This window comes from Megalops cyprinoides, chromosome 6 (genome assembly GCF_013368585.1).
Source record: "Megalops cyprinoides isolate fMegCyp1 chromosome 6, fMegCyp1.pri, whole genome shotgun sequence".
Lineage (NCBI taxonomy): Eukaryota > Metazoa > Chordata > Actinopteri > Elopiformes > Megalopidae > Megalops > Megalops cyprinoides.
In genome coordinates this window covers 36,471,060-36,485,783 of record NC_050588.1, presented here as the reverse complement: position 1 = coordinate 36,485,783, position 14,724 = coordinate 36,471,060, and the positions used below count along the sequence as shown (strand labels likewise).

General features: G+C 41.5%; 1 protein-coding gene across 1 annotated transcript; it reads left to right on the top strand.

The window, feature by feature from the left end:
- The first annotated feature begins 6,006 nt into the window (after positions 1-6,006).
- tgm5l (transglutaminase 5, like) lies at positions 6,007-13,349 on the top strand. Its single transcript, XM_036530268.1, has 15 exons — positions 6,007-6,077; positions 6,494-6,673; positions 6,971-7,204; positions 7,672-7,790; positions 7,917-8,045; positions 8,471-8,648; positions 9,135-9,270; positions 9,393-9,496; positions 9,917-10,156; positions 10,363-10,395; positions 10,700-10,732; positions 10,866-11,075; positions 11,764-11,924; positions 12,141-12,277; positions 12,991-13,349. Exons 1-15 carry the CDS (start codon positions 6,071-6,073, stop codon positions 13,142-13,144), a joined length of 2,055 nt encoding a protein of 684 aa, XP_036386161.1. The 5' UTR covers positions 6,007-6,070; the 3' UTR covers positions 13,145-13,349.
- The last annotated feature ends 1,375 nt before the right edge of the window (positions 13,350-14,724 follow it).

Here is a 14,724-nt window from a genome sequence, read left to right as displayed (position 1 = left end):
CTACATCTCTGAAGGGCCTGCCGCAGAAGCGGCAGCATACGGGCAGGAGCCAGTGAATCGGGGAGAGGAGGACAAATTGGTGTGGTAGAGACGCAACAACAAACGGTGCCCCTTAATGGCAAAAGTTGCGAGGGCGTTTCCGCATGTGTGTCGCTAGCAGTCCCTCATAGCGATCAGCACTGTTGGAGACACTGAAACCCTATTCCATTCGCAGTTTAAACTGAACGAAGCTGATGCTCGTCTTCCTGGTGGAGACTGGGTAGGAGTGGGTAGGGGAATGGATATGAAAAGGACAGTGCTCACAATGACAATTAGGTATTGTTGAAAATGAGTCAGTCAGGGTTCAACATTAAGCTTCTTACATGCCCGAATATGGCATATTTTATCTGTAATATAAAGTGCGTAATTGTTATAATTTTGATCACCTGTGTGTTTGCTTTTCGATTTGATCTCCCCGGGCAGAGATTAATTGGACTTGGGTTGTTGTGGCTTTCCAGGTTCTGTGTTCTGTGCATTGTACAAACCCTCCTTAATAATAATTTTAGTGATTTTTTTTTTTTTTTTATAAAAGGCACGTATACTGTTATCACTGCACTTGCCTCATCCTCCCAGTTGAAAGCTCATGTCAGGGACCCTTCAGGGCTGATGTCACTGCCCAGTCTGGCTTAGCTGCCTGCCCACGCGGCATCAGAATGTGTGCGAATTGTACCACAAATACGGTGCAGACTGTGCCTTTTATGAGAGAAAACGTAACGTTAGCCAGTATAGCTGGTTTGCTAGGTGTCCAGCCGGCTGTTCCGAGTTAGCTAAGGTAAGCTGGCTCAGTGTTAGCTAGCCAGCTAATTTACTGGTATTGGCGGTTACATTTGCTAGCTACGCAGTCATTGTGTCAGACTTTGCTGGTTATTTATGTTGTAAATTCAGAGCTGCAGAGCTGATGTCAGCAATAAATATATTGCAGCGTGACGCAAGCAGGTCTGGCGAGTCGGCCAAGCTGGATTTGGCAGTGGCGACTCTGTGTTAGCAGTATCTGCATGCCCAGACTCTGGCTGGACGTGAATCCAGGTTGGTTAAACTTTTCTTGCTGAAAGCCATTTTGTGCTATAGAAAGTGACTCGCTGTCTAGCTATAGTATACAGCTCAGCTGGTTACAGCCAGCCAGCCAGCTGTTCTAAGTCATTGGGCATTTGCACTTACCCAGTACATTTTTTTTATTTGCCCCAGGGAATTATGGGCTTTTTTTTTTTTTTTTGAAGTAAAGTACGTACCCCACTCTATCAACACTCTCAGCCCCCTCCTTCTGTATATAATATAGCAATATTATAATTGACATCACCTAGGCCTATAAAGTTTGTTGTCCGATTAATTTATTTGTATATTATAAATGTGATTTACTTTGTTTTCTTTGTTTGGAGATTAAAGCATCTGTCTCTTACAGTATATAATTGTGCGTGTGTGCGTGCACATGCATGTCTTTTATGGGAGAGCCTGATCTGTTGCATAATGCCAGACACCTGTTAGAAAACTGAAAGAGAAGGCTTTTGCTTGTAGTGTATTTTTCAGTTTAGCATTAGAAATAATCTCTGCTTAATGTCTGGGAAAAAAAAACATTTATTAAAATTGACAACATATCCCTGAATAGTATTTCATGGAGTAGTTCTGTGGAGGGTTTTCATGGGGATACACAGAAGAGCTGGAAAATGCAAGTTAGACATGAAGTTATGGGGATTGTGTAGACAAAAGGGGAAGTGGTTTTGTGATCAAGAGGGCAAAAATAATGGTAAAAAATGGTAAGAGAGAACATGAATCTGTTTATAGGACCATTATGGGCACATTTTTTAATAGTATGCATAGTAACAGGTTATAGCCAGGTTATAAGTGGGCAAAATCAATTATCGCATTTTTGTGGTTATGTTTACTTGATTTAAACCAGAAACTGACAGATTAGCAAAGCCATTCTCTGAGACAGTTTGTTGCTTCTGTTGTATGAAAATGGTTTTGGGCATGGAAATCAAATGCATCAACAGCTAATTCTTTTTCATAAGATGTTTTTGAAAGTAAATTGAGTTTTATGCCTGAGATTTGTATAAGAATTTGTGTAAGAATTGTATGTAGGCACTTTTTTGGCTGCAATCCACAATGTTTTCTCAAGAAGTAACTTGTCTTGCTAGTTTGTAGGTTTTAAACATTTCAGAATTATTTTTGAAGTATTCAGTGCCAAGATATATATTTTGCTTAAATATTTTCTTACAAATTTATTTTAATTGATAATTTTATTTTGGTTTTATTTATTAAGGATCTGGTTTTATTGATTTGTATGGGGGAGAAACCATAGATTTCACTATTGATGATATAATCTATTTTTGTAATCTTTTTCCTGGCTACCTGATGTTCATAAAAGTTGTAAGGATTTGATTTCTGGTTGTCATTTGAGTACAGATATCAGGTATGTAGTATGTTACTGTGTGCTGCTGTTTATGGAAATTATGCATTTCACACACATGCACAGTGTTGAGCATGGAAAGCTTCAAAGAAATGCTGTAAGTCTGCCACATACACAAGTAACATTTAGTTAAATTGACAAAAAGCATAACAAATGTGAAGCTAGAAAAAGTGTCAGTCCAATTTGCCATAAGATACAGGTGGTCTGTACCACTGAATAAACAGTTATTTTGGCAATGAGGGCACTCCCATTCAGCACCAAATGGCATGCTTCCCACAGTATTCACACTGAAGAGAAATGCTGTGTTAAAGGTACAGAAATGCTCATAAATAATAGTGACGCTAATAATAACCGAGTGAGAGTATCATTCAAACCGATAAGTGATGCAATACTGTAAGAAATGAGTCAAAATGAGCGAACTTGTATAGGGAAAGGCAGGGGAAAGGAAGGGTGTTTTGTAAGTACTTTGTTTAGCACTCCTGCTCCTGTGGCTGGCTTACTGGGTCTTTCTTTAAGGCACAGTGTTCACAGCTATCGTTAAGCATGTTGCTACCCACGGGTTCATAGTTGAATGTGAGGGGTAACACAGTGTCCACAAAGCATCATCATTTGTTACCAGTGGAATTTGTCCCATTTGGAGCTAAGTTTCTATCTAAATAAAAATTTAATCTTACCCCTTACGCTGGTCATTTCTGAAACCAGTGTGATTGATCGTGTAGCTAAAGTCACCCCTCACCTGACTGTAAGTTCAGTGCTTGCCTCGTTTCTTGTGGTTGCAGTGGAAACGGAGCGCTTGCACCCGCCGTATGCGGAACAAGCTGCTTCTGTGTAGGTTTCACAGCTGAACACAGACTTTAATCCACAGGAAGGTGAGATGATTACTGACACCCCTCTTCGAGATTGTTTCATGTGTCATACTTTTTCTACTGAAGGCACACCCTGGATGGAACCTAGTCCTCCCAACAAGAGGCCAAACCCAAAAATAATTTTAAAAATGTGGTAATGAAAATGTAACACTGCATTAAATTGATCATTTAAAACCTAACTGCAAAGTTTGCTTGTGGGGGAGGGGCAGGTGACCACCACATTACATTACTGTCATTTAACAGATGCCCTTATCCAGAGTGACTTATGTTATAGTTTTATCCATTTATACAGCTGGATATTTACTGAGGCAAATGTGGGTTAAGTACCTTGCCCAAGGGTGCAGCAGCAGTGCCCCAGTGGGGGGTTGAACTGGCAACCTTTTGGTTATAAGCCCTTTTTCTTACCGCTATGATGCCCATGGAGAGAGCAAAGGTGCAGCATGTTACCCATCTGTTTATTTCTATACTGAGCCTAAGTGTGGCATCACTGATTTGGATAGATTTTTAGATAGATTTCACAGATATGTTTTGTTTCCTTAAAGACAAAAAAAGTATCAGTATGTCTGGGGGACAAAGTACATCATATTAGAGAACAGGGAAGAAGTAAGTTACTGATACTCAATTAAACCAGTGTTTTGAGTTTGTAACATCCACAAGACCCCTAAAATAGTTATTCCTCAATCCTCAAACAGAAAATTTCCAGCTAAATGGACGGTAGTGTAACATAGTGGTAAGGAGCAGGACTTGTAACTGAGAGGTTGCTGTTTTGATCCCCCACTGGGGCACTGCTGCTGCACCCTTGGGTAAAGTACTCAACCCAAATTCGCCTCTGTAAATATCCAGCTGTATAAATGGATGTAAAAATTGTAGCCTGTGTCAATCACTCTGGATAACAGCATCTGCTAAATAATAATGTAATGTAAATGACTTCATAGCAATTAATTGCAGAGAGCCTTCATGACAGACCGGTATTCAGTTCACATTTGACATTACTTCAGTAGCCTTTCACCTGGTTCCTCACCGTGTTGCGAAATGATGCGTAGGATTAGCTTACTCTCATGTTGTGTAAACATCAAATTCTTTTGATGCCTCAGTGGTTATTAATGTAGTTTTCTCTGGCAGAAAGCTCTGTTTGACACAAATCACAATTCTTTACAAGAGTCTGCTATTTTATGGACTACAGCCAAGCTGTTGTTAGACCTCCTTGTTTTTGTAACAGGCCCTCAGTCTTCATATGAATTGCCTTTGCTGGCTTTCATGCCACTTGGTTTACATTATACTACATTCATTTAGCAGACACTGTTATCCAGAGTGACTTCCAACACAAGAAAACAGGAGTGTATGCATTCAAGTTGAATAAGCGACAGTGTCAGACCAGGATAACAACACTTCCAGACCAGTGAGTGTGAGCATAACGCTATTCAAGCACTATTCACCCCTAAGTTAACTTTGTTTTGTGGTGGTACTTGTCCCATCTCTCTGGCTGTGAGATATAAACCACAGCATGCGATTTGCATTTTCAGTGTAATGTTGACACCCTCTGTAAGCACTTCACACTACTTAATTATAATTAATTTGCATAACTCATTCTTTTGAAAAAGGGTAGTGCTTAATTGGCTCCCGCTCATCCTGGCCTTGGTATTTGTATACTGAGCCCAAAAACAGGTGTAGTCAATTCCTGTGGTAAGTGCACTTACGCAACTGGGCAGTACAGGAATTAAAACCAACACACACACGTGGAACTTACGTACAAGAGTTTACACGGCAAGTGCTGTCTCAGCATACTTGGGTGTCGACGCACCTTGATTTCCTAATCCTGAGTGGGTTGCCCTGGATAATGTCAGCAGGTCGAATCTGATTTCCCATGGTAACTGAGGGTGGGCGTGTAGGTTTCGCCTGACTGAACTGTCGGAGGTACGTTTTGTCCCAGAGGCTGTGTCCCTTGTACACACCCTCCTGGTCCCGCCTTTTTCCATGTGCACAGAATTTTCTGGCACTGTAATTCCAGGCTGTGTGCATGGCTGGGGCCCGTGTTTACATCCCTGGGACAAGATCCGTCTTGTTTCTAATGCTGGAACGGTGACGAACTTCACACTAAGTGAAAGGGCGCAATGTTGTCCCCAGGTAACCTGTGACAGAAGCTTGCATGCAACATGCCCAAATTCCCATCAACCCAGATATTGTTCTGAAATAGGTTCATCTGTTGTCGTGTGAAGAGCTTCAATAAAAATCAGTGAAATTAGTCTACAATATGGTTTCAGTATCCATGTGAAACGTAAGGATCATTCAATGACCAGAAGATGGATTCTTTGCAATATTTTCTTTCCCTCTGCTCCATTCCACCTGTTGTGAGACACTTTGGTAGTACAGCAATTGGCTATGACACAGTCGTCTCCCAGTTGCCCTGCAGTCTGTGGTTCCAAGGAAGAGGGGAGGTTGGATGTGGTTACAAACAGACACGCAAAGAGCGTTAATGTCATGTCATGTCTACGCAAAGACACACATGCCTGTTCCTAAGGCAATGTCCCATGATTCCTCGTCTGTCAGTGCCAAGTGAGTTCAGAACTGTACTTCGACATGCTTCTGTGTCCCTTCAGCCGAAACCTGTTTGCTGAGCCCCACCCCCGCCCTCTTTAGCAAACCATGCCCAACGCTGCAGAGTTTAAATAAGTGTGAGGAGGGAAAGCTAGCCTCAGTTCGCTCACAAGTTCTAGCTTCAGAACTTTTCAAAAGAAGACTGCAACACAAAATCCAACAGCTAATGGAAGGTGAGTATTTTTTTTAATTTTTCCTCATTAAAAATGTTGCACATCAACTACACTACTCTTTTTTATTTTTATTTTTTAAAATTATTTTAAATGTTAAATTAATGTATTATAACAATTGTGATTGAATAAAGTGAATATAGATACATAATTAAGGGATCAGCTGAGTTTTCAAGCTGTTTTCAGTAAAATGTAAAATTGTCAGTTTCAATGAACAACACAAATGGAAGATTAATATGCAATCATTTTCTTAAATTAAATATTTAAATAATCCACCCCCTTTATTCCAGTCCAAATACAGCAAGAATGATTTTTCTGAAAAACAGGGAAGGATATCGCTCTTAGAAGCTGTCATTTCACTCAGCCTCTGTGCTTTCTCTGAGTTTGTTTCTGTTTAAATTACCCACACTTTTGTATAGATTTTAGCCTCAAGTATGTGAACCTGGAGCTTTGGGCCAACCAGGAGAGCCACGAGACGCAGGGGCTGAGCTCCAAGCACCTGGTGGTGCGAAGAGGACAGCCGTTCAAGCTCACCCTGTTGTTCAAAGGCCGCCCCTTCAGCCCGTACACAGACAGCCTGATCTTCAGAGCCGTGCTAGGTACGTCTGCTTACTCAGGGTGCACAAGTAAACTTGTGGTAGGGCTTGAATGGTGTTACGCACACACTCACTGGTCTAGGAGTGTTGTTAACCTGGTCTGACGCTGTTGCTCATTTAACCTGAATGGATGCACTTCTGTTCTATTGCATTGGACGTTGCTCTGGATGAAAGCCATGAAATGGAATGTAATGTAATATAATTTAATGTAATGTAATGTAATGTAATCTTTAAGATTTCGGTTCACCGGTATGAGGAGACTGACCTGTCTGCTGTCTCTCTTTTTCTTTTTTCGCGCAGGTGACCTGTACGTGGAGTTCCCCGCCACCTTCTCGAAGCCACAGCACCATTCGCGCTGGAGCGCCGAGGTGCAGCCCGGGGAGAGCTATTCCCAGTCCGTGACGGTGCACATTTTCGCCCCGGCCCACTCCCCTGTGGGCTGCTACGACTTGCACCTGCACCTCCTGTCTCAGCCCTGGCAGCGAAGCTACAAGATCGGGGAATTTGTCCTGCTCTGCAACCCCTGGTGTCCCGGTAGGTTGTACTGTACATCAGGTTATTCCAAAGCTTAGCACAGTAGTGTCAGTGTATCAGTATTGAATAGTGTAGTCTAATCTAACTATATCTAAACCCTTGTTGTACAGTATATTATTTTAGATATAGTTAGATATGTATTTTATAAACATTTATATACCTGTCTCTGATCATAATCATATAGATCAGATATACATTTTGTAAATATTAATATACAGTATAATATAACACTTTTAAAATATATCTGATTTATACAATTAAGATGAGGGCTGGAAAGAAAGTCAGTGTATCTCCAGTGGACATCACTAATTTTTGCAAATTTAATTCCAATGGATCTTTGTTCTGTCAGGACTGCTAATGCCATCCCTGAATTGTGCCATTAATTTCAATGTTCCACTATTCATTTCAATGTTCCATTGGTCTTTGTCTTTCTCAACCCCTCCCCAACACCCCCACCCCCACCCCAGCCGATTCAGTGTACATTCAGAATGAAAGCCAGCGAGAAGAATATGTGAAAAATGACTTTGGGTTTTTGTACATGGGCACACCTAAGAACATGGCAGCAAGACCATGGGAATTTGGTCAGGTGAGTCAGAGGAGGCTTCTCTTAAAAGTTCTTTGAGAGTGTGAACTTGAATTCTTAAAGTGTTAATTTAATGAGGATTTAACAACATTTTGCCCTCAACGTTTTTACCTTTTACCTTAAATACAGTATGAAGAAGGGATCCTGGAGATCTGCCTGAACCTGCTGCAAGTCAGCCCACAGCACAGCAAGAATCGCAGGATGGACTACCTGTCCCGCTCAGACCCCGTGTATTTGAGTAGGGTGGTGTGTGCAATGGTGAGCAATCTGTCAGCAATGCAGGGAGTGGGGAGAGGCTTTCAGTGGGGCGAACCAAACATGTGATCAAAGAGTACAGAGAGGCTATGGGAATTCACATCAACAGTACTCTCTTCCATCATTTTTGAGTAGTATTGTTCTGTTCATGAAAACGTGGTCAGTATGCACTTGCTTACTTCAGTGAATGTTTGTTACATATTCTCAGCCGCTCCACTTGCTTTGATCACCCCAATGAATATTTTTTTCTTCTAATAGGCAATGCCACGTGTGTCCTTGAAAAAAAATTTATGTTAATTTTCAGCTCTGTGTGGGATTGTCAGGGTGGCTTTGCCTTGAATATGCAAGCAATAAGAAATGTTACTTGGTGTCATGCTTCCCATTTGATGTGCCGAGGGTTGAACATTTTGCGATTTATGTTGTGTCAGATCAACTGTGAGGATGACAGAGGCGTCCTGAAAGGGAACTGGAGCCAGGACTTCAGAAATGGCATTCCCCCCTCACAGTGGTCAGGAAGTGCTGACATTCTGAAGCTCTGGGCCGGATCCAACTACAGCCCGGTTAAATACGGCCAGTGCTGGGTCTTTGCTGCCATCATGTGCACGGGTATGGTTTCATGTCCTACGTCCATCACCCCTCTCATAAACCGAGACATGCAGTGATGTCTCTCTATTAGGACATGAGTAATGTGCAAGCTGTAAATTTCTAGAAAGCTTCCTTTAGAAATTATGGCCTGGTCAATATAACAGGGAAATTTATATTCAGTTGTGAGTAAGCAGTTTAAGCTTCTGTTACATCTCTTCTCTTATTCTTTCACCTTCTAGATTGTTTTTAACTACCACTTTTCTCGTGATGCAATAAATTAAAGAAGAATTTGCTGAATGTGATACTCAGAATTATAAAAGTGCATTAAACAGAAAACTTTATTAGAAAGGTTTCATTTCCACATAGCCAATACAGGAATATTTTTAACAATCATTTTCTGTTTTTTTTTTTTAATTTTTATTTTATTTCACAAGCAAACATGTAAACTAAAACTCTGATGACAATAAGGAAGTTTTCAGATTTTTTTATTCTGATTGTGTTTTGCAGTCATGAGGGTCCTTGGAATTCCCTCTCGGGTCGTCACCAACTTCAACTCTGCTCACGACACCAACGGCAACCTGGTCATCGAGGAGTTCTACGACGAGAAGGGAAAAAAACTACACATGAGCAGAGACAGCATTTGGTAATTATGCACTAACTGTGCTCTATAGCTGCTGGCTGAGAGGGAAATGGTTAGCATGGTCTACCGACTTGATTAAATGTGTCTTTTCTAAGAGATACACATTTTTTTTCCACACGTTGTAGGAATTTCCATGTGTGGGTTGAATGCTGGATGAGCCGACCTGACATAGGGTCTGCGTTCGACGGCTGGCAGGTGTTGGATCCAACCCCACAAGAAAGAAGTCGAGGTGAGAGTCTAAACCAGTGCAGAAGTAGCCAAAAAGACAGCTGTGTTTTGTAGCTATTTATTGTTGCCAGAGGTTTTACATCAACTAATTACATAATCATAATCATAACTCAAGTGCTTTTGTGCTGTATAGTCATATCGGGCATGTACATGCCTTCAGCATGTACGTTAGACGATGTGTTTGATCAAAACGAAGACCGATCACAGCAGCAACATGATGCCACAGTAGTCCAGCACTAACTTGACATTGGTTTTGCTATGAAGTCCAAATTCCATGGTTTAAATGAGCCTTCAGATTGAAGCCAGCCTCTTAGCGAATGGACTCCCTTGAATGGCAGGGCTTGCTGCTGCTCGGACAGGAAGTCCTATCAAGCCGAAATGTCCAGACAGGAAACTAACGATGACGTCTCTCCTCACACAGGGGTGTTCTGCTGTGGGCCGTCTCCCGTGAGAGGGATCAGGGACAGGCGTCTGGACGTGATTTACGACATACCCTTCGTCTATGCCGAGGTCAATGCCGACGTGTGCACGGTCATCGTGAAGGACGGGCAGGCCGTCAGTCGCACCGTGGACACGGAGAGAGTGGGATCACTGATCTGCACCAAGAGCCCGGGCTCCAACATGCCCCAGGATGTGACTAACGCGTACAAGCAGCCCAAAGGTAACACAAACAACTCAGTCAGTGTAAAGGAAATTAACAAGTTTATAAAAACCATCTGTGATTGATTTCATTTTTAAAAAGTCTCTGTTGCACTGCTTTTGAAATGGCCAATATATGAGCACAATATACAACCACACTAGGTTTTTTTTTTTTCTTCTCATAAAACACAGTCAATAACTCTGTGTTCTGTTTTTCCCCTATCACAGCTGTCATGTCACCATATGGGACAATGAATGGAAGTGAGTATTATTTAGTTTTTTTATTGTCTGAGTAGTTTTATGCCATTGTGTGGCCATGTTTTTTGGCCATAATAAACTCATATGTAAAAATTGTGAGTTTCAGTGTGCAGAGGTCCCAGTTACTTACATCATGTTAAAATGACTCTGGATGGAACATGAAAATATACATAAATGATAAGTCTTTGTGTTACAGAAGACAAAGCCATATCATAAATAAGCTCTGAAATAACTGTTAACCAGTGTTGACAATTGTAATTTAAAACCTCAATTTGACATTATTTATGATCCGTTTTTCTTTTTTTAGCTCCCAGATCGAGACGTTCGTTTGCTGGCCGAGGTAAGCGGTTCTCTCCCCCGTATTTAATCAGTAACTCTCCACTCATGCATTTCTTAACGCTGAAATGAGAGAAGTACCCGGTGGGTGTCTGGGGATTCGTTTTCATTCTCTTCACGCGTGTTTGCCTGTGCAGAAACTAAGCAGGGTCTGGCTGTTTCCCTGCGTCTCAACAACGTCCCGGTGGCCGGGGAGAACATCTCCTTCTCTGTCACTGTCAGTAACAAGGACAACGTCCCAAAAACTCTGAAGGAACATGTCAACGCCCAGGCCAAGGAGTACAACAGCAGCCCGCTGGAGACTTTCTGGGAGGATCACAATATTCTTCAGATTGCACCATATGAAGGTAACGTCACTGCCGCAATCAATCTTGCTGCTGCTTACTTGCTTAGTAGACAGGCTTTTCCAGACTCACGTATACAGTGACATTTTTTATATAGTGTCCGTGTGTAGAGGGGGAATTCAGATGCCTTACTCCAGTGAACAACACCAGTGTTCCTCCTGGCATTTGAACCTCTGGTTATAAGTCTAGTCCCATAACCACTATTCCCATATCCAGTGCTGATGTTATTTTGCCGTTTTGCCATCAGAGCTGTTGTGCTAGCACTGAAGACATTAAAAAATCAAACCCCATTCTCTGTTTAGACTTCATTTATGCTGGAGCATTTGAATAGGCTCAGTTTCTAACTTTTAACCTGCACATGGAAACAGTGCTGATCTGTGAGGACGCTCCTTGAAGTGCGAGATATGTCAAAGACAAGAAACGTAAGCTATACTGGGGGCAGCAGTGTAGCGTAGTGGTAAGGAGCACAGCTTATAACCGAAAGACTCCTGGTTCAATACCCCGCCAACACACTGCCATTGTGCCCTTGGGCAAGATACTTAACCTAGAATTGCCTCAGTAAACATCCAGCGATATATATGGATAACATGTAAAAACTGTAACCTACAGTATGTAAGCCACTCTGGATAAGAGTGTCTGCTGAATGCCATTAATGTAATGAAACGTAATGTAATTCAATGTGCGCCCACAGTTAAGATCATCCAGCACCAGATTCCTCACTCTGTCTATGAGCGTATGCTGATGGGGGACAACTTGGTGAACCTGGCCGTTGTCATGAAAGACGAGGCCACTCAAGAGCGAGTCCTGGCATCAGAGGAGTTCAACATCACCGAGCCAGAGATCTCCATTCAGGCAAGTGCCCTTACATCCCGGCCCGGCCATACATCATACAGCCACATTAAGAAAAACAACACCCACAGTAGAGGCAGTGACCCTAACCCTAACCCTAACCCGAACCTGTGGCAAATATTAAATTCTTTCTGTTAGCTGTTCTAGAGTACTGGGAGTTTATGCATTCTTTGAGGCTCATGCAGGTGGGCTGAGTATACTATGACTTCCTCCTTCCAGATTGCTAATGAAGACGACATCGTGGTGAACAAGGAGCACAGTGCCCTCGTCGTCTTCAGAAACCCCCTTCCCATGCCTGTGAGCGGCGTTCTGACGGTTATGGGCTCAGGTCTGCTGGATGGAAAAGTTCAGTCAAAGTAAGAGCAAGTTCAATCATCACTGCATTCTGTCTATCAGATGTTTTTTTTTTATTGGCTTCCTGTGAATGACCTCACAACTCACAGTATAGTACATGCTTTATGAGAACATTTTTCAGAGGCGGTGACTGTTTATCTTGGCTCTCTTAGGTCAGGTTTAAGCTATGCCAGAAATGTGGCTGAGGAACATTGTCTGACTTATGGCTGTCCCTACGCTCACTGTCCTGGGATGCTGTGGGTGACTACAGGATGATGTAAAGACAGACTGACGCATATTAGCGTCACCGCTTTCAAACAAAAGCAGTGTAGGGTATGTCACAATGTTACCCAGTAGAGGCTTCTAGAACTTCATCACCCCAGATTCAGTTTAACTGTTCTGAGTCAAGTTATGAGACAGGAATTTAGGAAAGTATTGTACTTTTTTGTTCATTATAAGTTCAGTGGTGCTGAAATTAACAGAAAAATTGCCAAGAAAAAAAAACTTGCCAGAATTAATTTAGTTAAGTAGAAAATACATTGCAGGTAATTTAAATTTGGGCCTTGGCTTACAGGATGTGCAGTTTTCATTTCGCACAGTTCGGTAATGAATGAGATTCATGGATTGAGGTTACTGTGCACTGAGGACCGTACTGCACCCCCCCCCCCCCATCCCACCCTTCATATGAGGTATCATGGATTACACTCAAATATTACTGTCCCGTTTTGTCTTTCAGGCTACACCTCCTGCAGCCAGGTGAAACCATGGAGAAAACAGTCGCTTTCACTCCAAAGATGGCTGGCACCAAGATGCTGCAGGCTAACCTGGTGCTCAGGAACAGTCCTGTCATCATAAGAGGCTTCAGGACTGTCACTGTAATGGCGGCTTAGCCACTGACCCCCGGCTGATCTGCTGTATACTGAAGGTCTGCTACAGTGGAGGGATGTCCGATCTTACCTCCACCATTCTGAAGGTGTGAATATGTGAATATTACATGCATTGAGCAGATGCTCTTATCATGAACAAAGTATTTCCATGAAATGTGGGGTGTGGCATTCCTCACAATGTATACTTTTGTTTCTTCATTATAATATGTTTTTTCATTTTATTTATTTTTGTTCTCTCTATTTATGTATTTATTGATGCGATGGAAGACGGCTTCAGGTTCATTTTAATATTTAAATTATTACTTTTTTAATGCTTCATTGCTGTTGAATGATGTTGTATGCCCTTTTTCCAAACAATGTGAACTAATAAAAGTCATATTCAAGAGACAAACATGAATAATTGACTTTTTTCCATTTTTTTAAATAGTTCCTTTGATTTTTCTGTGAAAAGCCATCTCCATCCAACAACATAGCTAAGTAGTGAGTTCCAGAGTACATATGAGTATAGAACTGTGAATGGGAGCCTTCACCTCTTCCTAGAAACTAAGTGATAATTGTGTGTCAATCATTTGTTAATTGGTCACATGTGTGTAATTAGTTTTGGGAGCCAGCCTATTGGCTAACAAGCCACACCTGATTAATTGAAGGCTGATTAATACAGGTGAGATCAGGAGGGAAGCTCACTTTGTCCCTGCTGTTGGTTTGTCTGGGCTGGTTTCTTTGTTTTTGTTTTGGATTTTAAAAATGTATTCTTTCTGTTAACATTTGCTCTTTTTGGCTTGTTTTATGGGAGAAGTGTCAGCCAGGCTGCTTCTCTACAAAAACATCTTCTCTTATGGTGTTTTTTCCTTTATTTTCTTCTTTATTCTTTCGGTCTCTTCCCCATTTCCATCCCTCTTATTTTCAGTCTATTAGGTTCCCAATTCGAGTAAAGTGGAGCAATTTGGGTTGCTTACTGTGCCCACATATAAATCGCACAGAAACAGGACAACCATACTTTACATTGTCCATTGAACAGTCTTTTTCATAGCTGAAGCCCACTGAGCACAATGTATTCGTTAACATTGGCTTGCATTCAGCATATATGTAACCTGTGTTTGCCTCAAACATGACTCATACACAGTACTAATCATATCTTGTGTTTTTTATACTGATGTTGTAAGCTTTGGCAAATACAAATTCAGACAATGTTTAATAGTCGTTAGCATAATTTTCTAGTGCCTGTAAAGTCAATCATTGTTTATAGAAATGTTACTTTTTCAGTTTTTGGTCTGCCAAATCACCTTTTGTGGTTTTAATTATTCAGAGAATCCATATTTGTACTAATAAAACGCAGACATACTAACTACCTGGCCCTTAAAATGATCAAGGCATTGTTGACAGTCTCTTCACAACTTACTTTGCCCGTAACTGTTAAAGTAAAGGTATTTTACAGACTTTCCTCTAGTGGGCAATATTGCACTTGTTAATAAACTAAAATCTTTGAAAGGATTGCACTGGAGCAATTGCAGGCAAGCTCTTTCAACACTGAAAACTGAGACTGGGTTTGCGGTCTTTCAGAAAAGTACCACAACGTGCATTTA

Bases quoted from the DNA above. Each gene is read 5' to 3' on its own strand.
- tgm5l (XM_036530268.1), top strand. The intron at 10,733-10,865 runs GTAAGCGGTTCT...TTGCCTGTGCAG, and splicing joins ACGTTCGTTTGCTGGCCGAG to AAACTAAGCAGGGTCTGGCT. The intron at 11,925-12,140 runs GCAAGTGCCCTT...TCCTCCTTCCAG, and splicing joins AGCCAGAGATCTCCATTCAG to ATTGCTAATGAAGACGACAT.